Source organism: Apteryx rowi, unplaced genomic scaffold (genome assembly GCF_003343035.1).
Source record: "Apteryx rowi isolate R43461 unplaced genomic scaffold, aptRow1 scaffold_226, whole genome shotgun sequence".
Classification (NCBI taxonomy): domain Eukaryota; kingdom Metazoa; phylum Chordata; class Aves; order Apterygiformes; family Apterygidae; genus Apteryx; species Apteryx rowi.
Window position 1 is genome coordinate 748,564 of NW_020448597.1, and position 27,615 is coordinate 776,178.

The following is a 27,615-nucleotide window of genomic DNA, read 5'->3' on the forward strand; positions in this document are numbered from 1 at the left end:
GAGGTAGCCTAAGGGACTATTACAGGAGTAAGCAAAGCTAGCTACATCAGTTATACTGCAATAGTGTATAGTTCTGTTTTAATGGCAAGGGCTAACTCACTGGACCAATTTCCCCCAAGTTACATCTAGGTAAATGCACTAAAGTTATGGTAGGGAACAGCTTTTATGTATTTAAAATATTTCTTCTTTTCCACATACAGTACTAAAAAAATAAAAGCTTCTTTTTAAAATACTGAAAATATATTTTAGTTAAGGTAAAAATACTAAATATAAAAATTTAATGCAATATTTAAAATAACTGTGCTAAAAAGGCAGGTGAATTGCTTAGTTATTTTGACATTCAATAAAGGCACACTAACCCTAGTGGAGAAGCACGTGCCAATATACCCACATGGTGGTTTAGGAGAGAAGCTAATGCATTTCTGCATAGAAAACGTCTGCTTAAAAAATGAAATCTCAGAGATTTTTGTGACAGTAATATTCATGAACTGTGATGCATGGTAGGTGGTGCAGGTAAGGCAGCGCAGTATACAGCATACAGTACAGCAAAAATGCGTAACTGTGCTTCTTTGCAGGTATAGAATTCTCTGCTTCTAAACTGGAAATATTTTTTTCTATGTTCCTTTTTTGGCTGATAATGAGAACAGGTTAAAGGGGAAAACCTGTACTGATCTTCACTGTCTCCCTTCATATCTTTGAGCTGCGTATCAGAAAATTCTGAATGAGATGGAGAAAATGTGCTTGCAGCTGTCTTCTGAGAGGAATGACAGGTTAGAGGGTGGGTTAGCATGTGCATGGATTTCAACACAAACCAAGCATTTAGAAACGAAAAGGGTCTTTAGAGAACAAGACCCTAGAAATTTTTTAAAACCCTTGTTTTTGCAGTATACACACAAACTCAGCTAGATAATAACTCGCTTGTTTACAAAATCCCCTAATAGTTGAGACATTTATTATGGTGACCGCCATTGCTGTTATTTTTATAGAGCAATGAAATGATAAAATTATCCATTCGAGTTTTCAAGTGGGAAAGCACCTGCATATATGCTATGAACAAACAGTAGCTGGATGTATTAACGTATATATCAGTTAACTGCAGGTTGCAGAGGTCTGATATTTCAATGCCATTCTTTAAATATCACTGTAAGATATCACATAATAATAATAAAAAAGTACCAAATCATGCTTCAGCAGCTAGAGAGAGAGATTGCATCATGTTTTGGCAGTGACTCGATTATCCTACTCCACACTGGCAGCATTCAATATTAAAAGAATAAAATGGCAGCAAAACTGGTCAGCAGCTTCTCTTCATCTGGAGTTTTCCCAGGTAGATAAACAAAACAAAACCAAAACAAACATAAAGCTGCAATGGGAGCAGGTGAAAGCCCTGGCCCTTGCATTGCTCTGATGAAAGTAAACTAGATTGATTTCCTTGGATAAGCACGTCACAATCCCAAAATAAGAGACAGGTGTGTAAAACCTCCAAATAATGATCTTCACTGGAACAACTATGTGGTTTATATGGGGCAGTGGCCTTGTCAGCTACATGTCTGGTTCATTTATAGGTTCATCTTCAGTCAGCATTAGGATGCATTCACCTCACTGGAGTTTTGGCTGGATGACATGTGAGAGTCCAGATTCTCCTTGCATTTCTCCAAGTCATGGAAATACGGGTGAGACAGGGCAACATAGGCAGATATTCTCTTGGCTGGATTGAATGCTAAGCATTTCTGTAAGTATGAAAAGAAGTTGGTTTTAACCAAAATGTGCAGTTAACTTTGCTAACATAGCATGTATATATTAATGCATGTCACTTTGTCAGTTTATGATCAGTATTAGGCACAAAAGGATCTCACTAGGTGCTGCGTGATAACCATGCATATTAAAACAGGCAGTGGGGTCACAGGATATGAATGTGACCTCTCACAAGCTAACAGAAAATAGCAACTTAGAATATTCAAGTATCCATAGTTTAGGAAATCCCAGAACACAGGTCTTCTGGAATTCAGATGCACAGGACATCTGTCTCACAGATTGCAGGGAGCAACTCTTCATGAACAGCTTTTCAATTCCCTCAGTGTTCAATGCACCACACTCTTGTGTTTATACAAACATGGACTGTATTGTAATGTATATGTTCATCCCTAGGCCCAGCATTTCTGTAGATCTTGGGTGTTTGACATTATACCCTTCATATTCTAATGTTTTGTGTTCATTTTCCTACTTTCTTGGAAAAAAAAAAACAACAGAAAAACAAATTCCATCATGCTGGAATAAAAAAAAATCCAAAAATACACTAAAAATTTCATCTATGCCAGTCTGCAGGTGTGCCGAAAGCCCTGCTCATCATGCTGGTCAATACACTTTTCACCGATTGCATGCAACAGTTTTGTTGCCTCAGGATTTAGTGTGCTAGCTATCTGGGCTTTAACTGTTTCTTTGTTCTGTGTCTTTTTTCTGTGTCCATACAGGACCTAGCATAGTGCACTCCTGGACTCTTGCAGTGACTCCTAAGCACTAGGGCAGTGCAAAGAGCCACAGGATTTATCACTCGGGTGGAGCCTTTAGATCATGGCTTTCTGCCACAGTAATGATAGCAGTACAAGCTATCACAAGGTCACTGCTTGTGTGAAACATTCCTGGACAGATACATATTTTGGTAGGGGGTTTCACTTTTTGCAGGCAACAGGAGCAATGGTGACCTTATCTGATCCGCATTTCATCCCAAGCTCTCTCAGAGCTATGCTCAAATGATCACAGCTCCTGTGTCCATTCCTCTCAAGTTACATGCTTTCTGCTTTGTTCTACCTGCTCGTCCCAGATTCATTTTTGTTCCCTACCAAATTAAAATCTCCACTTTTAGGTTTTTCATATTAATTTCAGTGTTTATGTTCAGTTTATGCTGGACTTCCTTTCTAAGAACCCCTCCTAAAAGCCTTAGTATCCCCCTCACTATAAATTCCCCCTCTTCCTCCTAGTTCTATTTTCCTTGTCTTCTTTCCAGATCCTTATCCCAGCCTTTGCCCAGCCTGCTCAGAAATCTCTTCGCAGCTTTGCACTTTATACCTTGTTGTTCTCTATTCTGTCATTCACCTTCAAATAGTATTCCTCCTAGTATCCTTGTCTAACCAGTCCTACTCCTGCCTTCATATCTTCTATCAGACTCCTGAGATTTCATTCACTGACTTCCAGCCCCGCTCTTCCCTTTCATCTGTGACCCCCAGCTCTCATCTCCAGCTTCCCTTCCCACCTCACCTCCTAGGCACAGGTATCGTTCTTCTTCCTCCCTCCCATCAGTGTCACACTCACCGAGCTCTCTGTTATATTCTACTCCTTGTTGTTCCCAAAATCTAATTCTTGTCACATGCACATGCTGGAACTTCTAACTTCCATTTCCAGACTGCCCGCAAACACAAAAGATGCAGTTTTTGCCTGGTATTTCAAGTGTCCAGATGTAGTCCAGCTTACAGCAGCTGGGAGCTGCGGTTATAAAGACAGTGGAGGATGATCTGCCATTCTGTAGCGCTTTGGCTGGAACTAGAAGTCCTGGGGATGAAGCAAATCTTTCAAGAGTTGCACTGATAAATCCTACAGAGCCTGTGTGAACTGAGATCTTTGAAAAGGTTTCCAAAGAACAAATTTAGCTAGATTTCAACAGGCATAGCATAAGGCAACCTCTGAGGCATACATATTCAACTCCACTTCCCAATAATTTCAATTCCCTATATTCAACTCCAAGACCAAACTTCAGGGCTAGGGTTTCTAACATTTCTATTAAAATGTTGGAAATAATTTAATACCACAAAACCATGTATTTTTCTCCATCCTTATTGCCAGAAAAATGGAATTCAAGCTCAGATGGATATCCAGCATGGAAACCTGAAGTCAAAGAGCTGCCATACATGATCAGCTGTTCAGCACATGTGACATGTCACCATCACCCAGTCCACAGAGACTAGGGATTTCCCTGGCTGACCGTTGAAGTCAGTGGTAGCAGTTGTACAAGTGCAATTTGTTTGTTTGCACCCAATTCTGCCATTTGTGAGAGGTAATAATTAGTTAGTGAATCTGAGATCTCAAGTTTTCAGCATTCAGTAGAAGGCAGGCAGATGTAATATGCCTCTACATCTTGCATTCTCCTTTTGCTGGTTCTACCACACCATGAAAAATGGTAGATCAGTTTGGGTACTCACATCAGGCTTATACTCTAAGAATGGCTGGATCAGTGGCACAACAGGGGTCAGCAATGAGTATCTAAGTTAAGAGACAGGACAAACAAGTACTTCCTTGAAATACTTTCCTAGCCTCTAACTATTTGCAGCCCTGGCACTTCTTGAGCCAAAGGTGGTTTCCTTGTGCTACGGTTTCACAGACTGTTTACATGAGAAGAGCTCAAAAAATAATTAGACAAACTCTTCATGTTGGCATGCAGCATGGTACAGTGGGAGCTATCAATCATGCTCTTTGGAGAACAACAAATAGAAACTCACCAAGAGTAAGTCTTTGCCCAGTTCATCAATATCTGGTACAAATTTTTCAATAGGTTGTGCGGGTCTGGAAGTGAAAGCATTTCTCGGGAGGGCAACATCATTAGGCCAGTCCTCTTCTTCTGGGAGTCCAATTACACTGTGAAAGGAAAAACATACTGTTAACTCTGGATATTTATGCAGTCTCTCCTTTATATTGATTCTATGAAGCAGCAGTTTGCTTTATGAGTAAGTCTATTGGTTTAAATGTGATTAGTTGTACAGCAGTGCACCGATCACTCTGAATAGAGGGTGATGGGTGTAGGCCCTCAAGGTGCTTTGTAGAAATCATTCTGCGGCCAGCAAAGTATTCTGGCCCAGGTCTCAATTTTCTGAGTCTTGGAGTTGAGAACGGGCTGAGAGCTTTGGAAGAAATTTGCTCAGCTCTTGTCTGGATGGCGCAACATATGTCACTGCAGGATGATTAAAGCAGAAAGTTTCAAAGGGGAATCTCATGCAAGGATCTTTATTCACAAGAATAGAGCCTGAAAGAAGACTATGGGTCAAGATGAGGGTAAGGCAATAAACGGGATGTTTCATAATGCTTCAAAGCTGTGTGCAGTAATTGTTGCCCAAAGTTAAACAATTTATTTGCTTCACAATACAGGTTTTAAAGTCTCAGTTCAGAAGTGGCATAGGACTTAAGTGCCCTTTTGTTTTTACTTTCAATTTTATTTACCCTTTATTAAAATATTTTAAATTTCTTTTTATCAGTTATTTCTCTATTACTTTCAGTTCCAGAAGGTACGTACACTTATGAAATAATCATGCTAAGGTTTAAAAACCCAAATAAATGAAACTTTTGGGGAACTCTAATCTGTAAACCTCCAATGTTTCTGGATCATGTCTCATACATTTCATGTTTTAGTCTGATATTAATGTTTGTGGTGGTGAAATGCCATTTACCAATGGAAATTCTGGAAAAGAATGTGCTACTTGCCTAGTTTTAGGGAAAATCAATTTTTACAGTCTGTAAAATTGAGATTTTTAATAGAAATGCTGACAGGGTAAGACTGGAAGGAACACGAAAAAACTACATTAAATGCTTGGGTCTCCACTAAGTCCAGCGCCACTAGGGAGCAGCATCGTCCTTTCTTCTTATTAATTGAGTTTGATAATAGCCTGGGTGAGGCTAAGGGCCAAACACTTTGATGTAAAACATAGGTTACCTCACTGAACTTAGTGGAATTACTTCATATTTACATGGGTTTTAGATCATAAATTTGCCTCATTTAAAATGCCTCTGAAAACTAATACCACATCCTCAAAACAACAGCATGACTGGAGTAAGGGTAAAGCAATTACAATCTCAGGACAATTTATTTTTGCTGTTTCTAAAGGTATCACAGCTCTTGGGAAAAGATGAGTTAAATCTGCATGAAAAATTAAATTTGATTTTCACCACCGCAGGCATGCCAGGTATGGGACAACTCCCTTGCCCATAGTGGTTAGAGCCATGTGATCTGCTGTTTGAGGATCCAGACCCATATTAAATGTCATATAAAGAGCATCACAGGAGGATGGGGGAGTTAAATATTTTAAATGACAAGGAAGTTTAACTTGCCATTCAAATGGATCTGGTTAGTCCCAGCTTTTTTCATGTTTGCATGAGAGAGCACAAACAGGGCAGAACAAGCGTCGTAGGCACAGGCAGAACTAACAGAAGGAGACAAGGAGGCAGCCTGTCGTGCAGGTAGGGGGGCACGTTCAGGAGCGGAAGAAAAGATATTTTTAGTTACACACTCACATAGTATTCAAAAATCTTAATAATGAATTTCTGAGTAGATGCCCCCATTCTGGTCTGGTAGCACGACCATTTCAGGGACTAAGTTTGGGAGAAGCTAGGATGAGCTTCACCTCCTGCCAAAGGTTCAGGCCTGGTCTTGAGAAAGGCTGAGTGCTTTCCCTTCCCACTGATCACACTGGGAGACAGGTCTGCTCACGGCATTGCAGCAGTTAGCCCCAAATCCGTGAGGATATCCCACACACTGGTGGTGTCCTGGGAAAGCAGGAAATTGTTCCGGGCCACGTCCTCGGGATTTACCCTCACCCGCCGGGGGAGGCTGCCTGATGCAAATAAGAGCTGCATGTGGGAGGCAAAGGTAGACCACAGCCCAGTCATCCGAAAGAGCACATGGGTCCAGCGTGCCTGAAAATCCTCAAACAGCTTTCTGTCCAAATTAGCCTGGAGAATGACTCACTACTGTAGAAAGAAACAACTCTCCTACAAAAAGAGCTATGCCTAACTCTCTCACACTCCAGCTGTGAAAACACCAAAATAAACACTATTTAGCATAAAATCCCCCCAAAACCCAAGAAAGAGACTTTTGAACTATTTAAGGATAGCTACACAAAGAAAAACAAAAGCAAACTTTCTCTTTAAGTAGATGTGTAATGAGGAATTTCTTCTAAAATTAGCACAGCATTTTCTCTTCTTGATTAAGGGTTGAATTCTTTTCTGTACAGGTAATCCTGCCCCCTAGGGATGGAAAGATCCCTGTTGGAGGCTGCTGCTAGCTGCTGTGTGTTTAATCTTATCCTGATTCAGTTTGATTTTTCCCCTTAAATGTCATAAACAAATGAAAATCTTCAGAAAAGTCACAGCTATGTCTTTTTTTATTACAAAATATGCTGCATGTGTCAGAACTGTCTTCATTTAATAAAGCAGAATATAGTAACACCAAAAGAGTAGCTTTGCCAGAAGAAGAAAAAGTAAACTTTAAGGACTGATTTTTCTGGATTGGGCAGGAAGAGCTATTCAGCGCATGACAAATTAACCACGCAAGTGAGTCACATACACTGGTATGGTATGCAGGAAAGGGAAGTCAACTGTGTGAAATCAAGACCTGCAATTTAGGAACCTCATATTAAATAATGAAAGTGCTTAGAAACAGATCTGTTATGATTTGAGAACTGGAAAAAATGGTTAAACAGAGAAATTCATTATTTGATCAATTTAAGCTCTTTTCCCTGGAAGTTTTACTCTCTTTGCTTTGGAATATCTTCAGGAGAATACTGTTTCAACCTTATATCTATGTCTGTCTCTCACTTTGCATACTGACCTCTTCTTTCATCCAGATACCCGGATCCCTGCCGCCTCCTCATATGAAAAGGGAAGACAGAGGCGTGGAGGCAAACAGGCTTCGTTCCACGGAGTGGGACCAGCCCTCCGTGGGCCTGATTTCATAACTATGTGACATGCCCTGGATCTTAAATTTACATGTTTCTTAAAAACTCAGAAACATTCCTTGCTCTGAAGAGCTTTTACACGAAAGAGGCGATATATTCCTACTTAAGTATCATATTGATAATATCAGTCATTTCAAAATGATTTCTTAAAACTAAAAGCATATTTTGGAAGTGAATTATTCTGACTGAAGAGTGTTCAGAACCTTCCCACCTCCTCAACATATTCTAAATATCTGAACAACATAAATATGAAATTCGAGAATTTTAAAATGGTTTTAAAATAAAGCCAGTTAGGTCCTCTCCAACAAAGCATACATTTATAATGCTGGTATTCCTTCTGTTCCCACAGTTCTCTTCATTACCAAAATATGAACTGTTAATCATTTTAACAGACTATGCAATATATTTTAAAAGCTAAAATATTTTCTTGTGTACAAAGTCACTGGTTAGCATCTTCAGGCTTTCCGTTTGGTAACAATTTAAGGGATTCTAACATTTCCTGAAATAGACAAAACACAGAAAAATGAAAACTTGGTATTTGTTTATAAATGAAGAGAATCTCTTGAATCTCTTTAACTGTTTAGGAAAATGTGAGAATGTATGCATCACACAAATGCACAATATGTTTAAAAGATTTAAAAAAGCCCCAAACAGAAGTCTCTCCTAACTTCTGGCTGATGGCTGTTAGTTCTGCAGAACTATATTCCATGTTGCTTCCTCCTCCCACTCCGACACAGAATACACGGAAATATCATGTTGCATACGGTAGCAATAGGAAATATGTTCTAGGAATACTTTGTTCTAGTCACATTATTGCATAAAGAGCAAAGCAAAGAAACCTCACAGTGTTTCAGCATTAAAGAGATATTGACATAGTGCAACTTGTTATTACTTACTCAAAGATTTTTCCTAGCTGATCGACATCTGAATTTCCACGAAAGAGTGGCCTGAAAGAATAAAGAAATATTTTTTAGGAAATGATTTCCTCTAATTAAAGTGAGCTTGCACTGGTCACTGAAAGCTGCCAACATAGGGTGAAAACATGTTATTTTTTTGAGGCCTCACTCCTTTTGCCTTCATGTTTTATCCAGTCTGTGAGTGCCTCATCTTTTACGTTTCTGCTTAAATCAGTAAAAAACAGGATGGATGAAACATATCTTTGAATATGTTACTTTAGAGAATTAATCGTGTCCTTTAACAGGAATAAAATAACCTTCTCCCTCTCAACTAGCATTAGCCTATGAATTATATAATTAATAAACAAAATAGATTTCATTAGAAAGAACATACTCAAAGAGCTGGTTAGAAAGAAAAAACTGAGTGAATGTCATGCAATTCATTTTAATATAATAAAATCAAAGATGAATTATTAAGGATATAAGTTGAAAATTAAATTCCTTGTATATTGTACTGGAAAGGTGCTTCTAAGTTTTGGGATCAAATAAATGACAACGGATTTATGAAGGTCTGTAAACAATGGTGTGTGAAACGGTACAGAATTTACCTTGAAAAAGAGGAATACTTCTGCTGCATAGATAAAGATATATTCAGGAAAGAAACAAATTAATAGGTAGAACATCCAAAGGCTTTTAGAAAAAAAACACTGGCTAAAAATACTTTCAAACAGTGGTACACATTTTTTTCTTCTCAAAGTGCAATTTAATATATTTCTGCTATTGTAATTTGTAAAATACTATCACCCCATAGTGAATAAACAGTAAAATATAAAACTCAGATTTGTCTGCTATACTGCCAAGTTTGCCTGTAGTTCAGTAAGGTGCGATCAGCAGTGCAATTGTACGTGTAAACTCCAGAGAGATTCCAACATCTTACTGATGGATGACCAAGGATCCAGCCAGGAATAAGGGCACCTGTGAAGATCAGCCCTTAGATGCTGAGCAGCATTTTGGTTCAATAAGATGTGGGCAGACATGGTAGATGATTAGTCCAAGAAGTGCAATTCAGATATACTGCAAACTGAGATACTACGTGGGTCAACCGACAGCCAGGCTGCCCGTCTTCGTTGAAGCACAGCTCTCCAGAGTACTGCGTGCTGTAAACTTACCGCTCCAGTTTCCCAAACTGTTCAGCTGAAATGCTTGACAAACGCTGTATATTCCCATCTTTTCACTGGCAGCCTTCAGTTATAAAGAAAARTCATTTCTCCTGCCTCTCTCTGCATCCTCCCTTTCTTCTCTCTGACAAAGGCCCTGAACAACACTGATTGCCAAAGACACCCTTTCACAGTTCCACTTCATAAAAGAAGACTTCTCCCATCTACGCTGGGACAACAAGGAGTACCCAGCTATAATCCTTCCCCTCTCATTGCCTGTTTGCAGGAGCACGCATAGGATTCACATCGCCTATTGCTACACATGAGTTAATTCCTGCAAAACAGTGCAAAACATCTTGCAACTCTCAGTGGGACAGTAGAGCTCCATGTCACTGTCTGTCTCGCAGGTCCACATCAAATACACCAACTAGGTTCAGAGTGCTAGGACAGATCTCATTTAGACATAATAATCTCTACAGAAATCTTTGCCACCAAGAAAAAGAGCAAAGCAATAACTGGAAGACATGCTGACCATCTTTGAGAAACTAACCATGCATTTAGTTTCCTTCATGTTTGCTGCCACCCAGGTTATGTCATATTGACTTACACAGCAAACTGCTTTGGACAGGGCCATTGAGAGAACAATTTCACCAAGTTAGATCTGAAACGATATGGCATCAGATTTGAACTGGGGGAAATGAGGTAGCCTGGTACTTGCCCATAAAGTACGGTTTATTTTGACTCTGAAATAAATGATAAATAATGGTATGAACTGATTCCCAGATATACACTATATTTATTAATTGCAGCCTCTTTGACAAGACTGTTTCAGCTTACACTTAGAGGTTTCTGTATTTTTTAAACTTTGAGATACCCAGTAATATTGGCTTCTAAAAAAGCACAGCAAAGCTTAACTTCACCCAGACATGAGCATCTACTTCTGCTGTCAGTTTTGAGCCTGATTTTCAAAATGCTCAGTATCTACAATCCTACTATTTTCTGTAGTGGCAAACACACTCCTTATCTTCCAGAGCTGGATAATATGACAACCTTAGATAATTTCTGAATGACTGCTTAAAATTATTAGCATACAGTCTTGTCCATTATTTTGAGAATTTCATTTTTCCTTCCAGCAGTAGAATATTGGGACGCTTTACACTAACGAAATGTGCACAGTCAAATAATCCTATCCATGCAGACGGGAAGATCTAATGTTTTAAAACGTATGCTGAACTTTGTGTTAAAGTGAAAGCTTGGCATAGTCAGCCTTGCTCTCAAATCACCTTAGGCAGTGTCATGCCAAAACAAGTATGATTCTTGGGATTTTTAAGAGAGGTTTTTCCCATCGCTGCTGCTGTCTCAGATTTACTAAGAGCTGAAGCAAGAATTTAAATTATTTTGAATATATAATTATACAACACAAGGTGACCTTCCAGCATACTTTGATATTTCATCATAATGAAGCATTATTAATTCAGCTTCAGACTCGTATCCATCCCACCATCACAACTACAACAGAATGCCAACTCTAGACTAGGCACCGCTAATGTAATCAAATTTGCCTCATGAATTTTGGCTGCTGGTTCAATTGGAATATTGGATGGATGACCAGGGAAGTAGATCCACTTAATCAGCAGCTGTATGAAGATCTCGTCTCACATTTTGGCGCTAGTTATTCTTAAGCAATGACTTGCCAGCACTGCAAGTCCAGCACACCTTATATGGGAACTTTTATCTTAAGCAATTGTTTTTTTGATTCTATTCTTAAGGGTGGACACCAGCTCTTCCAGTACCACTGAACTGGGAGTATACTCAGCAGCCACAGAAAAGTAAAATCTCACCTTTGTTCTCTGTATCTTTCACTTGACTCCCTCACCCACTTGCTCCCTGAGGTTTATGTATGCAGACTGAATCCAGAAGTCCTTACTCGGGGATATATTCTCTTCTCTGTGAGGATAATCTCTGTAAGACTGGTTAAACTCTGAGTTTCATTTCATGGAATTCTTTTTTTTTCCCCCTAGGGAAAGGCACGGAGCTAGATTTGCCTCATGTGGCAGCAGATGTAAGTCTGTCCTCTGACTTCAAAGAACTCCTAAAAATCTGTGTGTGTCCCAGGAAAGAGGGAGCAACCAGTGGAGAAGAGGGCTATCCAAGGGATGCACTTGCCTTCTCAATGGTTCCTTGATCCTCTCAACCTTCCCTGACTTTGCCTACTACAAAATCCATGCTTTGAGGGTTCCCACACCATTGCTGTCTCAAAACTCACACCTGAGCAGGGAAGGAGATGGGATGAAAAGAATTACAGTGCAGATGAGACCGATCTAATCTCCCTGTTTGCTCAAGAAGTCCCAAATGTTGTCACGTCCCCACACTTCACTACTTTTGTTGGTTTTTGTTTTTTTGATTTTTTAGGGAGAGGAGAGGAGGGAAGTGTTACAAGTAATCTGCAGGAGTCCACCTTGTTTGATCATTCCTTCTCCAGGCCTTGCAGCTAGACTTTTACCCAGTCCCTCTTGAACAATGTCATTGAATGGAGGGAAAAGCCATTTATTTCTAATATAGGACCAGAATGCCCTTAGCCTACAGATAAAAAAATGAACTGGAGGTACAACATTATTACTCCATCCTGCTAAAATAAATTCCTTCTAAGTCGAAGAGCATGTATTTTTGAAAACATGGAGCTATACTGGAACTAATACTTGTTCCTGAGATACAGAATGTGAAACTACACAATTAAATGGATATTAGCTATGAATCTGCATTGTGACTATTTTCGCAAGATAAATCTAGCTACCTTTTTATATGGCAAGCCAACACAAAGATAAATATAACACTGAAATAGAAATACAGGTCACGACATAAAGGTGCAATGTAAAACCACACAAATCCTGAACAAGTTAGCATCTGCTTATAATTTAGAAGGACTTACACCACTAATCTTCTGGCTGAAAGGCTCTCATGCTTATATGCAGCTGAACAAATTAGATTTCTCTTTTATCTTGTCCAAAGGAGTATACTCAGCTCATGTTGTTGTCTCATGCTGTCTTTCACCTACACTGAATGTTCTGTCTATCTGAACTGGATATCTGTGTCTGAAAGGTTAAGTACTTTATTTTATAGATGCTTTTTTTCATGTCTGTGCTACTCAGTACAAACTGAGATATAAACATTTCCTAAGCAAGTCTTTATGAAAAAAAATCATCCCTGATGCAACTCCACTAACATGCCAAAGCAATTCTAAAAGTAGTGTATACAATGACAATGCAACAACACCCAAGAGATAAATGAGGTTTAACTGTAAACTAGGCAGATTACTTCTAGACTTTACTTTCAGCCTATGGTCCACAAAGCACAGAAGCTCTGGAAGATACTGTAACAAAGTTTTGAATTTTCACAAAGGTTGGATTTAAAGACATTGAGAAACACTGCTGTAGTCTATACTGCAGTTTAGGTACAAGGAAAAAATTTACTTAACAATAAAACCACATGGAGTGAGGCACAGAAAAAGATTTCTGCAGGTTCCTTGATGGTGACAGACATTTTGAACCAATTAGTGCCATTCTGATTGGAAATTACCTTTTACTTTCTGACATTGAGCAATTAAACTACAGATAATATAGATATATGAAGAAAGTTTAGGTAAAGGAAAATAGTAATAAAGACAGAAAAAGTAAAACAGTAATGAAGACAGAAAAAAGCAGTGAAGAAATTCTCTTTCTAATCCAAACATATTACAAAGCCATAGAGACAATTCTAGAGTTGCCAATGCAACTGCCTGCAAGGCTAGACAAGGAGCCAGATACGTAAGAAATAACTTCCAAAACAGTTATCTGGAGTCTGTCCACTAATGCATTTGCTCAGTGTGGTGACAACAGCAGCTGGGAATCCTGTCACCTTCCTTGTTATCACGGAAAAATAATATGGATAATCTCTTGATTGCTGACTTGAATATATACAATACTGTCGGTGAAAAGTCTGTATATCGGCAATCCAGATGGAGGCAATGAAGTCATGTAAGAACTGCATAAAATCAAAAGAGCGTCATGGATGGGGAAGATACAGCTTGCTTCCTTGGGCATGCAAGGCTGAGGCGGTCAGGCTGAAAAGGCGGTGAGCGGAAGTGCTGGGGAGAGGAGCAGCAATTCCAGAGCAGGTAGCTGCTTATCTGAAGGCATAAGAGAGGCAAGATGGGGGAGGTGGTGAAAGAGAAAGCCCATGGTAACTTGACATAGTGGAGAGAAAAATGTAAATGCAAAGAATAAAGAAGCAGTTTATGGAAGTGGAACAAGGAATTTTAGACATTGGTAAAGTTGTAGTAGTTAAGTTTCCGAGTGTGTGTGTGTGTGTGAGAGAGAGAGAGAGAGAGCAACAAGGTGACAGTGAAGAAACTGAAAAACTAAAGCCAAGAAACATTTGCCAAGGAATCCTGCATCGTGCCATGGGAAAGCTGCCAAGCTACATAGTCTGTGACTCAGAGATATATTTAAATGATGTTTTCTTTCTCTTTTCATATTACAAAATGTGAATAGCTGGCAAATAATTTTGTCAGATTCTCAGTTACTTGTTATGAAGAAAATATTTTCATTTTTAGGATTAAAAACAAATAAGACCTAAAACTAAAATCAAGAGATGACTAGAAATAACATGATCTGGACTGTCCTGTGGAAACCTTTATTCAGAGGGATTATTTCTGAGCCGATTCCTCACTCATGTTCCCACCACTGCTTCTCTTTGACAGCTCCCCTGGACATGTCTGTACTGCAGGCATGAAAAGGGAAGCTACAGCAAGATGTAAGGAAAAAATATGTATTTCTACTTAGAGACGGAGGTCCTTGCCGTTTCTGATCAGTAACACGAATGTGGTACAGTACAAAACTTTATTCTGCAAGCAGGCCCCAGCTGACACCGTTGCATGCTCTGGGCAGTTACCCACTTCCAGTCACAAGTGCCTTGCCTCAGCCCTTGTGCAATCCATAGTTCTCATTTTAAACGTAACATTTTTTGTACTTCTCCCTCTCCTCTCCCTTTAATAATATCTCTGTGTGGGTGGGTGCCAGATGCAGCACAGGGAAGAAGTTACTTCATATAGAGCTTATTATACTCGATCACAAATTGCTCAAGACTTTTAAGACACATACCTTCTCTTCTCCTACATATAAGACAGATGACATGGATAAACATTAGGACTGAGGAAATATATGGTGCTTAAGAGCTCAGCTAAAATCTGACTGAGAGCTGATCAGCCATCTTGAATTTCTCATTTTAGTCTTTAACAGCCCCAAATTTTTTACCCAAAATCTATTATTCTTCAAGTAGGACAGTACCATAATTATGGGTAACATCTCTAAGATTATTGGGGCTATATCAGTATTAAACTATTATCAGAATCAGAGTTAGCATATCAAAAAAATACAGTAATTATTAATATTTTCTCTGAAGATTCTCATGAACTCGATGAGTTTCATTGACTAAGCAGTGGCAGAGAAAGGAAAATTGGTAGTTTCTGAAAAGCTGCTGCAAACTCCCAGGGCAGTAGTGTGTCAAATTTGCTCCCTGCTATTTGAGTTCCCGAAAGAAAGATAAAATTCTGATCCCCCCATATGTACGCACAGACTATTTCCTAAGAAACGTAATGGTGTCCTGCCTGAACTGAGAAAGCCAGATGCCTTCTGAGCTGCGCGTGCCCTGCAGATATGAGCTGGGAGGGGAAGGACACAGCCGGCAGCTCAGTGAAGCTCCAGGACACCAATTGCGTCCAGGGCCGAAGCTGCTGCACGTGTGGCTGGAAGCCAATGGTGTCCAAAAGGAGGTAAAAGGCAAGATTGAAAATAATGTTAATAGTAAGAGAGGGCACGTTAAAAAGGGGTGTAAATTTGGCAATCTCCTTTTGGGTTAAGTTTGCTAATCAGATGAGAGTTCCCTGGTGTAGGTTTTCACTGTGGAAAGTTTGCACTGCTCTGCTGCCAGTGTTTTTATCACATGGAGATGCTGAACTTTCTGAGGGTTTTTAAAATACAGGTTGGCAACCTGTGAAGAGCCAGAATTGTAAAGGGATTAATCACAAGAAATTTGCAGAGGGACATGCATGTTCTCTTTGAAAGTCTAACTGAAAGGGAAAGGTTAGTAAAAGGGAAACCAACCAGAGGCACCACGTGCACCTTTATGAGCAAAGCAGGGCCAGCCCCTGGGTAGATTCAGTTCATTAAAAATACAGCAAAGAGCAAGAGAAAGAGCTTAAATGAAAAAAAAATATATAAGCATTCTCAAAGCCCCCTTAGAAACAGGGCAAAGGAAGATCTTATTCTGGGTGCTTAGCATTTGCGTGATACTTTTTATGTAAGTGTTTTGTTTCAAGGTCCCAGGTGGCCTTGGAGCAGAATGAAGGGCCTCATCCCCCACCACTGCATTCAAAGAGAGCTCTACCACAGGCATCAGTGACCCCAGAATCAGCTAAGTAAGCCCTGGTTTTGCAACCTCTCATAAGAAAAAAAATAGGTCTTTCAACAGAAGGATATAGCATGCCTGATGAAAACAAAAAGTGAGGTGAGTGCAGATTTTATCTTCATCCATAATATGCTCTAACATGGGCAGATTTCATCTGTTCCTGGGCAGAACTGCTTCAGTATTCATCATTTAACACTTTTTTTTTTTAATGGAAGAGCCTTGATAGATTGAATGTCCTTCACTTATTCCCTAAGCACGTACGTCACAGTTCTCTTATCTGTGGACATTTGCTTCTCCAGAAGATTTGTAGGTTTATTTCACCAGGACTTTTAGAACGGTTATCTCAGCTCCGTGAGCACAATACAACAGTGGCATTTGGAAAACTGTCCCGACATCTGAAGCAAGTTCTGGAAATACATACAGAACTGTCCTTGGAGAAAGCGAAAGGCTAAAAAAAAATGTATGGTTTCTGTTTGGAGGAGACACAGAAGCATTCCTCTTATTTGTACTGATAGTTCTCACCAGCAATATGATTGAACTATTTGTGTGTTAAATACCCCACCACTGCACAGAGTTGAACTATATCTATCCTGTCGGTCAGTAGTTTCAAGTTTAATTATATAGCTAAACTGCAGGTTTCTGCACTTTTTTTAGCATCCAGACAGAACTACTGGTATGACAAATACAATATGGTTGTGCTCTTCCCACGAACACTTATTTAGTTTTCTGTATTCTCTTTTTTCTCATGAGCCTATTTCATATCCCCTTTTTAAACTTGCACTCTCGAAAACTGCCACGCTTCTTTGTTGTTCTTGTGCAAATGCGTTTTAGGGTTTAAAGGCAGTAATTGAATTTAGGATTAGATTAAGGCTGTCCTGCGTGGCTGGGTAGGAGCTGAGAGAGCACCTTCCTCTCCAGTTCACCCACCAAAGCAACAGGCAGATCTGATCTGCAGAGCGCCATGCACAGGCAGCACTGACCTTGAAAAGATTGAAATCCTTCCCCCAGAGCATGTCAGAGCTGTTTTCCACCACTCTTGGCATTTTCACAGCTTTTCAGCTCATAAGTTACTTCTCAGTTAAAAATCTAGCAGACAGCATCCCAAAATTTTAGTTAGAGCTGGTCATGTCACCATGAAGGTGCTTGTTCATGCTATATTTTAAGTGTTTTTGCAGTGAAGCACCTACTGTCAAGGTAAGCAACAGGATTCATCTAAATCAGAGGAGAAACAAGTTAATGCAAAACTAATCCGTATACTACACATACTGGTTCATTCAATCTGCTTGAAGATACTAAGCAAATTAACTTCCAAGTATGTTTTCCAGGGTTTTCTAGGGTTTTACTTCTCAAAAATGCTAAGCAAGGAGCTTCACAAACTAAAGCATGCCCTACAAATAAAAGAGCTTACAATCTTAAATGTGTAATATAAAATCTTGAGCAGGGAGGACTGATATAAAAATGATGTGTTAGATCCATCATTATGAATTGAACATAAAACAGTACATCTCTTTGGCTAAATAACTAGTCTAAGATTTTTTGAAATTCTAGAACTGGGAAGAGTAAAGAGGAAAAGCAAATAACGAACTATAAAACCACCGGGGAAAAAACAAAAGACAAAACCTTTTCTGTCATCTGTAGTGGTGAGGTGACAAAGGTGACAATGAGGTAAGAGAGTTTGGACATTGGCACTCTTTGAGACTTTAGAAATGGGAGATCCAAAAGATGTCAAATTTCCACATCTGAAGGGAACCATCAGATTGAAACTGCTTTACCAAGTCTAGGTGATCAAATTCTCAATACAGAATAAAATCCAAGAACAACGGGTTTCTTCTCTGGGAAAGCACTACAGACTAAGAGGGAGGATCCTTGGATTGTCTCTGCAAGGGGGCTTGAGCTGCTCCTGTGTGGCAGTGAATGCATGTTTTGGTCTGTGATCACTTCTGTTACCCATATTAGGTGTTAATGGCACCCGTTGCACTAAGCCTCCCCAAAGCTTTTCAGACAAACCCAACACATCAGAAGAACCCTCCCCCCTGCAAACTAATACCTCTCATCACCTTCAACTGTAATAAAATACTGTTGATCGGAAAAAAAAATCTCCAAAAGGGGATTACAACCCTTCAGACAAGAAAGGCCGGGAAAACATTTTCAGTACCAAACAACAAACTATTATGTGAACAGAGGTGAAATTTCAACTTCAGACTTTTCTCCAGCTGTGGAGGTTGAGCCTCAAAAGACATGAAAATGGATTAGAAGGATGAAGTGAAAAAAATATTTTGACTTGTAGCAGCTGTGCTGGCTTACAGTGAATTAATAAACACCTGCAGGAAAAGTTGAGATAAGCATTAAAGGTGGAAAGTATTTATAGCAACCATACAAGGAAAACTGATAGAGTTTTCAAAGGCCAGTTAACCTAAATATAATTTTGCCCTAAGTAATACTTTTTCCCAGGCAATATACTCTTTCACTCAGGCTGCACAAGCTGCAAGTTTTACAGGCACTGACCCATCTAAGTGCACGGTATCGTGCCATTATTCATCCTGTTCATCTATTACTGATTTCACATAAAATAATTCTTTCCCATTTTCCCAACCAAAAGAAAGAGTAAGCTAATTTTCTATATGAAAGGGAAAAAAAAACAACAAAAAAAGAACTTCCAGGTGACAATACTGCCCAGATGCCATCCTCCCCTCTGCCGGTGTAGCATTTACTGAGTATATCACACTGCAGATTTCTACTTACATTTCAAAGCTTCATAGATGAATTTTGGGACAATTTTTACCCTACTCTTGCTGCCAGTACTCTGCCATTACTGAAAAAATAGTCCGCTTCTGTGTTGTCAGTGGCACAATCCCCATTGTTTTCTGACACTATTTTAATGGGAATAGTATAAAACTCTTAATCTCTACAGAATGAACAGTGCTGAACACCTGTCACTGCTTGTGGCACCCCAGCCCGTGAACTTTTCAATCCACACATCACTTGTTGTTCACCATCTTTGTGTCCCCTGCTAGGAGTTCCCCAAGGTCCAGATGGACTTGGCTGTTGTTTCTGAAAAGCAATTTATAAAAATCCACACAGGGAGCTGCCAAGAGCTCTAGAAAAAGGCCACAGAAGACATTAAGCACAGAGGTGTATTTGAACTGTGGGTATATCAAAAGAAGCACAGAGTTGCTCAGAATCCAGAATCCTCTTCTGAAGTAAATGAATAACCAAGCAAAAGCTTCCCGCCACAGTATACCATCTTATGTCTTGCCTTTTACACAGTCATGGCTGGAGTGTTAACCAAAAACACTGGAGCTTCTATTCTGGGCCCTCCTTAACTCCACTCTCACTTCCCAGGAAAGTGCCCTCATCATCAGCCTCTTAAAAGATCTCGGAGATGAGCAATGTGTACCTCTCTTTCTGCAATTATTTTCCAGCACAGGAAAACTGATGCCCAGGCAGGAGAGAAGCAAGCTAATCTGTTTCTGTATCACAGTGGGTAGAACACTCAGCTGGGAGAGAGTTCTGACTTCATATATATACTCTTTCATTACTAAAGGGGTCTCATGTCTTCTAGTTGTAACTGGGTGTCTTCATTCTTATAGCAGCAGGGTATGATTCATTACTGCCAAGCAGGCTTAATTTAAAAGCTATAAAAAGCAACATTACTGAAAAATCTCTTGCTACATATACTTATTTAGATGCTGAAAGCTTGAACTCCAATTATTTGGATATAAAGAGCACTTTAAAAATTATTCAGTTGTATAAAACAGCATGTATGCAGTACTGATATAATAGTAAAAATGTTCCATGGACATAATCTAATAAAAATCATCTGATAATTGACAATAATTGGTCAAATTCTGGATGATACAGCAGACCGAGTGAATCATCTTCTGATTTAGTTACTGATTCAGACTCAGCCAAAATCAATAGTAACTGAATCTTCATGCCAATTTATTCTAGCTCAGTTGAATAAATCAGTGCAAATGAAGTAATCTCTTGGATGAAATTCCTATCTGACAAATGTCTATATTCCAAAAGCACTTATTATTGACAAGCCTGGATACTTTAGGAGAGAAGCTGTGAATATGGAGAATATTTAAGTAAAAGAAGAAATACTACCTCAGAGACTGTGTTAGCATTGCTTCCAGACACTATGTGTTCAGTACATCTATAAAAGGAAAGCAAAGGGTATTATGCATGAATTTCTGAAAGAAGTCATATGGTTTGCCCATGCAGAGACAGACTGCATTTCCTCAAAGACTGCAAAATGAAGCATGCAGGCAGCATAAGCGGGCAGCCAGGCGTGTCACATGCTGCCATGGGGAGTGCTTGACTTGTTGCGCCCTGGCTCCCTCCTCCAGCAGAGCCGGGGGACCGGGGCGGCCGCATCTCCCATGCCCTCACTTTTGCACAGCCAGCATGGCCACAGCTGGAAGGAGCCTGCAAGCAGACGCGACGGCTGTGCCACAGGCATTGCGCAAAGGAAATAGGAGAGGCACAGCAACAACACATGCATTCGTATCGCAAGGCGAACTGTTGCTTCAGAGGAAGAGGAAGGGACAGGAACCGGCGTAAGCCATCTCCTGCTGTGCCCCTTCTCTACCTCTTCGTGCACAGGGTCCCAGAGGAGCCATGGTGGAGGCAGCGCAGCTACCTGCGGGTACCCGCGTGCTGCTCCGTGGCAGCCTGCATGCACGCGCGGCAGAACCACGTCCACACCCCTTCTGCCCATCACCACCCCTGCTCCCCAAACTGCGACTCCATCTGGCTCTTTGACACCTGCACACTAGTCGCAGGGCGGCTGCTGCGCTCTCTGTAGCGGTCTGAACCCTGCGGCGTAGGTAAGCATTTCCGCAAGGCAGTGCAGAGCTGCCGCTGGGTGCTGCAGTTCCCAGGCAGAAATGCACTTCCAGAAATCTAAATATCAAATTTCTTATTGCTTTCTCCTTGACATTTTGAGCTCTCCTCTGGCAGGCAATTATTTACTTGGTACAAAGTAGTACAAAGTTTCAGAAAGTTGTTATGTTTTGCTCAGCTGTCCTTAGATGTTTTTAAACTCCTGCTGTTGTGTGTTCCTTTAGGTACACTTTCCACCGCTCTCCTGCAGATTCATGATTTTTTTTAGATGTAAAGAACATCTAAGAGCTTTGGTGGGCACCTACATATGGAGAAGCACTAGTGCAAAGCTCTCCAAAAGGAAAAACACAAATGTGAGATAGATTTGTCCTATGCACTTCTGAACTATTACATACTGTATTTATGACTGATCAATGGCAGCTAATTATTAGACTTCTTTTCTGAACAACTGAATACAGAAAATTCAGTGAAACGGCCTAGATCAAATTCTCTGACTAGACACTTGATTTGAAAAAAAAACATGCTTGGAAGCTCAGCGACATGAGCCATGGTTAAAATCTAGTCTTTCTCGCCTCTCTCTCTGGAGTGTACCAGTGTCCAGAAAAAGATCCTGAACGCCACCTTGGAGTTTCAATACCTTTTTGTAGGCGTTTTCTTATGAAAGAGAAAAGTAAATAAAAACAATGTTTAGTTCTATAACAAGTCAAACAAACGTACACAGAACTTCCCTCMGCCAAACTCCGGGCGAAAAGCAAAGCCTCCCTCGGCCAAGTTCCTGAAGCGGGAAGCTTTGCGAGATGGCCAGCAGACTCTTTCAAAAGCAAAGTCTTCGGGCGGCGTGCAGCCGGCTCGCCCGCTCCTCCGCTCAGAGCTGCGGCTGACGCAAAAAGGCACGGATGCAATTCTTCTGCGGTTCCCCTGCTCTCTAGGTGGTAGCGTGACCCCCCCCCAAGCCACCTGCAGCTGAGGTGTAAGTCAAGCTGCCCTCGGGTTGCTCTGGCTTATGCCGGGAGTGAATGTGCCCTCAAGGAGCTCCAGCAGACGGAGGCTGACAGAGGTGGCTCAGCTCCATGCTGAGCTGCTGAGAGCCGCGCTGAGTACAGCTCAGGATCTGGGGACCAGGTATTTCTCTTGCCTGTCTCACTCCCAAATTTCCCTTACAAGTGTTACAAGGTTAATACTAAGCCCTTGCAAATATCTACATCATGACCGGTATTTTGTGATCTTCTAGCCACAAGGAAAGGTCAGGAGTACTATCTTTTCCTCTGACCTCTGGCCAAGCTAAATTCACATTGTCATAGACTGGAACATCACCCCTCTAATAAATGTTTTTTTAAAGATGACATGTTCAGGAGGATTTCAGACTAGTGCTGGAGCATCTGCACATGAAGGAGCCCTGAGAACCCTCCCAGGACAGAGGTCCCCAGTGAGCTCCAGCCAGGCTTCGCCGGTGCGCGACTGCTGGCTCCCTGGCCTGGGGCACCCTGTCCCGAGCCCCGAGCCTCACCGGGGCCACTACAACACCTGAACTTGACACTCAGATTAAGCTCCGTCAGCTAACACCATTTCTAATGGTCTCCTTACCCCTGCCTCACGGCTCCCTTCTGTTCTTTTGTCATGGGTAATGACAGTTTCTGGTTTCTTTGGTTTATCAACGGTTTCCCTTACCAACAGATCTATTCCTCTCACTGAAAGTCTGGCATGGCTGGAAAGTAGGAGGAAAACCACAAGTGAATGGCCTGGCACTCACTCACCACTCATCTCCAACCACAGACTGATACAGTTACTGGATCTGACTAACGGCTATCAGTCAGCCCAACTGTAGACACTTAAAAAGATATCAGCCAGCAAAGGCTTGAAGGAAAATGTGAACTAAAAAACAATGAGGTACTTTATTTTTAATGAAGTGATGCTGCCTTGAAATCGCTTATCTTTTTTGTACACAGTAATTATTGGTATTGTTCTGACTGTTTGCCCTTCTCTCCATTAATGTGCATTTGTCCTCTGCCCAAAGCCAACGGGAGTTCTGCCACTGACTTAGGATTAAACAGAAAACAATCCTGCTTATCAGAAAACTAGAATAATATGAACAAGTGCAGTCTTCTGCCTTCCTTTGTTAGTAAAGTTTGGAGCAAAATGTCATTGCTGTTCTGTCAGATCACTAAGGTCACTGAGCTAAACTGTGGCTTGGGTCCATTCAGCTTAAGAAATGCTTAAAATAAATTTCTGTAATAGGCTGGCCACCTATCTGGGGAGGAAGAAAAAATCCTATTTTATTAGGTCTGGTTTGGAAAAACCATCAGCCTCCCACACACCCATATGCACATGAATGGCAGAAGAATAAAGGAGGAAAAGTGCAAAGCACAGAATTTTGAATGCTGACAAGATCTTTCCAAGGAATGAACCTTCTCCCAGCGCAGTTGGTCTGGACTGTGGTGAACTTTTACGGCACTTGCAACTTAAATCATTCTTGTAACAAAACAAGATAATTTCCAAAAATGGCAAAAACAAACTCAAGCCAAAGCTGTACAGTACCTTGGTTCAAAGATGCAAATCAAGCTGTGTAGCTTTTACAGTTATAAGCAGCAACATCCACCTTTGCTTGTTAGAACAAAGACAAAGAAGAAAAAAAGAAGAAAGCATTGTTGTTTTAATTTTCCTGCTACCAAAATCTAACTGAGAGCAGGCAGACAAGTGAATGATTATGTTTTCGAGCTCTTGGTTCACTAGATATGTTGGTTTAAGGTTCACTGGAAAACACGAGATAATATGATTGCAAAGTCTGTGTTTAAAATTGCTGAGCGATAAAGAGAACAGTTCTGTCTTAAACCACATTTAAGAAGTCTGCCAGTTTACAGGGAAAACCTCACTTATAAGCAGCATTCATAGATGTATTCCTTAGGTGCCTTTTGCCAAGATGTCTGTGTTGTCTTGGCTTTATTACTCCTTCCCTCCCAATATCCAGATATACCTCTTCCCCCTTCCCCCCACCTTTTTTTTCCTTTATGGATTCCCTTCCTGCTCCATGTATTTCTTTCTTCTTTTCAGTATTTAAAAGATTGGGAAACATCTTACTGGTCTCTTCTCTCTCTGTTTTTGAAAGGCATTTCAAACATGTGCTGAATATAGAAGAAGGGAGCACAAAAAGGTCTGATTAAGACCTGAAAAAAGATAGAAACTTGACCATATGGAGAAATACAGGATCTAGTAGGCAAAGTGAAATATTCCGACTGCTGCACATCTACAGTGCCCACCTAAAACAGTGAGGAATAAATGCTGAGATATGCTGAAGCACAGGAATATAACCACCAAAGAATTAAAAGGCGTGTGATATGAGACAAAACAATGTCACAGAAATATGCCTTACAAATCTGTACATGGTAGTAGTGATATATCTCTGGTAGATATTCCCAGACTCTGTTCATGGTACTACTGTTGTCTGTGCAAAGAGGTAAAATGAAATTGAAGTCTTCATCCCTATTAGTCAGAGTTACCTTCTTTCTCTTGTGTTCAGTATTACCAGCATTTCATCTGTAATGTCTATCCACATAGGAAGAAGTTACAAACCCAGTTTGGTGAACGAGATCACAACAGTGTGCCAAACAACTGTTAATAAAGATCACTACAAAAAGCCAGAGAATATAATCCTACCCTACAGAAATCATGGTAGTATTTTCACGATTTCCTACCCTACATAAATCATAAGTTTTCCCATTGATTTCAGTTTGAGACAGAGTTTCATCTACAGCGTTGTATAGGAATATGTGGCCTCTCCTTCCTCCCGGTCCTGCCCAAACCACAGACTCTTCAGTCACACCTTTGCCTGCACTGATACACTTGGTCTATGGCAAGAACAGGGACTGGTCTGAGAAAAACAAGCTCCATATTAAGCTGCACAGTATTTTGTTGCTACTGTTCCAGTATCTGATACTTCACCATTGATCACAGGCTTTAAACAAATGTTTCTGTGCCTCCAATGCTTTGAATAATTCCGTGAGATTAACGAAAAACATTTTTTAAGTGATAACATACCGTTGCATAGTTTGAACTGAAGGTCACTTAATACATTTAAATCCCCCAGGCAGATATGCATTTGGAAAGTTACAGATTAATTGTATATACCTCAAAAGTGTTCAGCAGCAAGACAGTTAATCACAAGGAATGGCTAACCCAAGATATATCTGGAGTAGAGGACATAGTACTACGAATTGCCAAGCAATTCGCTGCAATAGCAGAACTTCTATGAGCCTTTTTCCCCAAAGCTCACTGTCCTCTCTACTTCATTCTCCGGATGAAGAACATGCTTAGGCAGTTCAGAATCTGTGGTTCTGCTGTTGAACATATGTTGCCAGATGTATACCTAATTTTTTCAAAGTGCAACCTTAAAGGACTACATCTGTGAGAGATTAGCACCTATAAGAACAGCTAATTCAAACCAAATGCGTGCATGACCAAAATGATGCTAGTTCAAAGACCAGACTCAAGGACTAACTGGACTGCAGATCTCTTCTGAGATAAAAGCCACCTGTCCCATTCAAAGTAGCTGAGAACCTGTAGGATCTGTTAGGAGTTATCACTTACTTGCCCACCAGTAACAAACGGGAGAATAGACCTCCTGCTCTGGGTAAGGACATGCATACAGTAGCTCGAATACTGACGACCTAATTTCCTTTGAAACTACCTTTTTCTTTCTGTGATACTTTGGCAGCCAGATAACAATAATCACACTAACAGAATGGACTAAATTCTTGCAAGTTTAGCTTCTGCTACACAGAGTCTCATGTGGACCAGAGCAGAGAGACTGTGAATACCAGCATCAGCTTTGCAACTGACAGTTCTTAGTATCTCCCATACACATTGCAATCCTTATTTTGAATGAAAGTCTCACAGTCCTGGGGAGTTAACTATGAAGGTTTATTTCCTAGATAAGATAATGGACAGCTTGTACAGGGTCACTGCAAGAACAGCAGGGACTAGAAGCCAGGACAACACTATGCAAAACCCTCTCCACCTTGCTGGTCTGCAACACCATCTTGCAGAGGCAACACTCTACTTAAGTGCTGCACGATGTACTTTTACAGAGCTTAGCTCTGCCACGCTTTGTGCCACTCTGCCACACCAAATTGTATCTGGATAGTTTACAGTCCCCTTTGAAGTCAGGGTTAATTTCAACAATGATTTCAGTGAAGCCAAGACTTTACCATATGATCCAGCTAAAAAGAGCCATTCTTTCCAGTTAGGGATAGAAATTCAAACTTTCCTATTCAGCTTCAGTTTTTGGAGACAGCTCAAAACCAGGTGTTTTCATTATATTTGGCTCTTTTTTCTGAAACTACTAGACCACCCTCTATCCCATGAGGCAGTAACTGACACTTGGGTTTTGATGCCCACTGCTCTTCCCTCGTTCAAAAAGCGATGTGCAGTCCGGTGGCAAAGCGGACAGTGACCTGTCTCCTTGCACAGACTGTTATTCTAGCACTTAGTTCTAGAGCGGAAACAGAAAAAGTACATGCAGTGGATCTGACAGCTGCTTTGCAGACTGAACTGATAACCTATGACTTGTMTGGGAAGTGGAATAAATACATAGCAGATTTTACAGTGAAAGATCTGTTGCAATTATTCTATACTGTAAAACACTAAGAATGAATATGAATGTTTTGCTAGTTTTTTTTTAACTTAACTGTTAAATGTTTTGTTCATGATTAAAGGAAACCTGTAGGTCCCAAATCCAGTTCTCATATCACAGCCTCATTACCATACTAGGCTCTAAGCTTTGATTTTATCACATCTTTACACATTACCAAGAGCAACAAAGTCCCGGGCTTGTCTGCACACAATGATGTAACTGCTCTAACTGGACACATTTATATCATTATAAAGATGACTTCTACTCTTACAGCTTGTTTGTCTATCTTGCTTGTGCTCTCCACAGAACTTGTCCCATCATAGGTATTTTAGTTGTCACACATCTCTCTGCTGCTGCTATGGTTTTCAAGAATAGTTAGCAATGCAATAACTGTCTCACATATATTAGGGGCTGGTGGAGAAAGCTGAAAAATGAGAGAACCGACTAAAAGCATGATATAACATTTAAAAATGAATAAATAATAACCTCATGCTATTTGTGCCAGTCTTGCAGAACTGATGATCTTGCCAACAGCAGACTGATCAAAGCACTGTGGAGCTGGTGCATGGACATTCTCAGTAAAAGTCCACCTGTACAGAATTAATTTTCTGCTCAGCTGGATGAAGCTAGAAGCACTGAGATGATAATAATTTTTTAGCTTTGGTTTGGGGAAGTGGAAAGGTTTTTGGGAGAGCACTGTCTTTCAAGTATTGGGTCTGAACTGATACCTGTAATGTTTGTGAAGATTGATTTGCTGAAGATTGGAGGTACAAGGCCCTTTCCCACTGGCCAGGAAAATGCTCAGCCTTGGAATGAAGCCTTTTTATAAATAATGTTTATTCTTACCTAAACATATTACTTCACAGTACTTTCTACAACTATATACATGAGACTAATGCAGCTGGCTCAGTACTGGCTGTTGATTGAGA

The 27,615-nt window shown here is 40.4% G+C and overlaps 1 protein-coding gene across 2 annotated transcripts in view; it reads right to left on the minus strand.

Moving 5' to 3' along the window:
- Positions 1–947: 947 nt before the first annotated feature.
- Positions 948–27,615, minus strand: part of CDK6 (cyclin dependent kinase 6) — a 125,425-nt gene continuing 98,757 nt past the window's right edge. Inside the window, exons 5-7 of one of the 2 annotated variants that reach the window (XM_026065384.1) lie at positions 8,612–8,662; positions 4,491–4,626; positions 948–1,730 (exon numbers count right to left, since the gene is read on the minus strand). In XM_026065384.1, the coding sequence (XP_025921169.1) occupies positions 1,584–1,730; positions 4,491–4,626; positions 8,612–8,662 (334 nt within the window). In that variant the 3' untranslated portion in view covers positions 948–1,583. Of the gene's footprint in view, positions 1,731–3,443; positions 3,547–4,490; positions 4,627–8,611; positions 8,663–27,615 lie in introns of those variants that run through there. The other variant, XM_026065385.1, reaches the window with a different exon arrangement.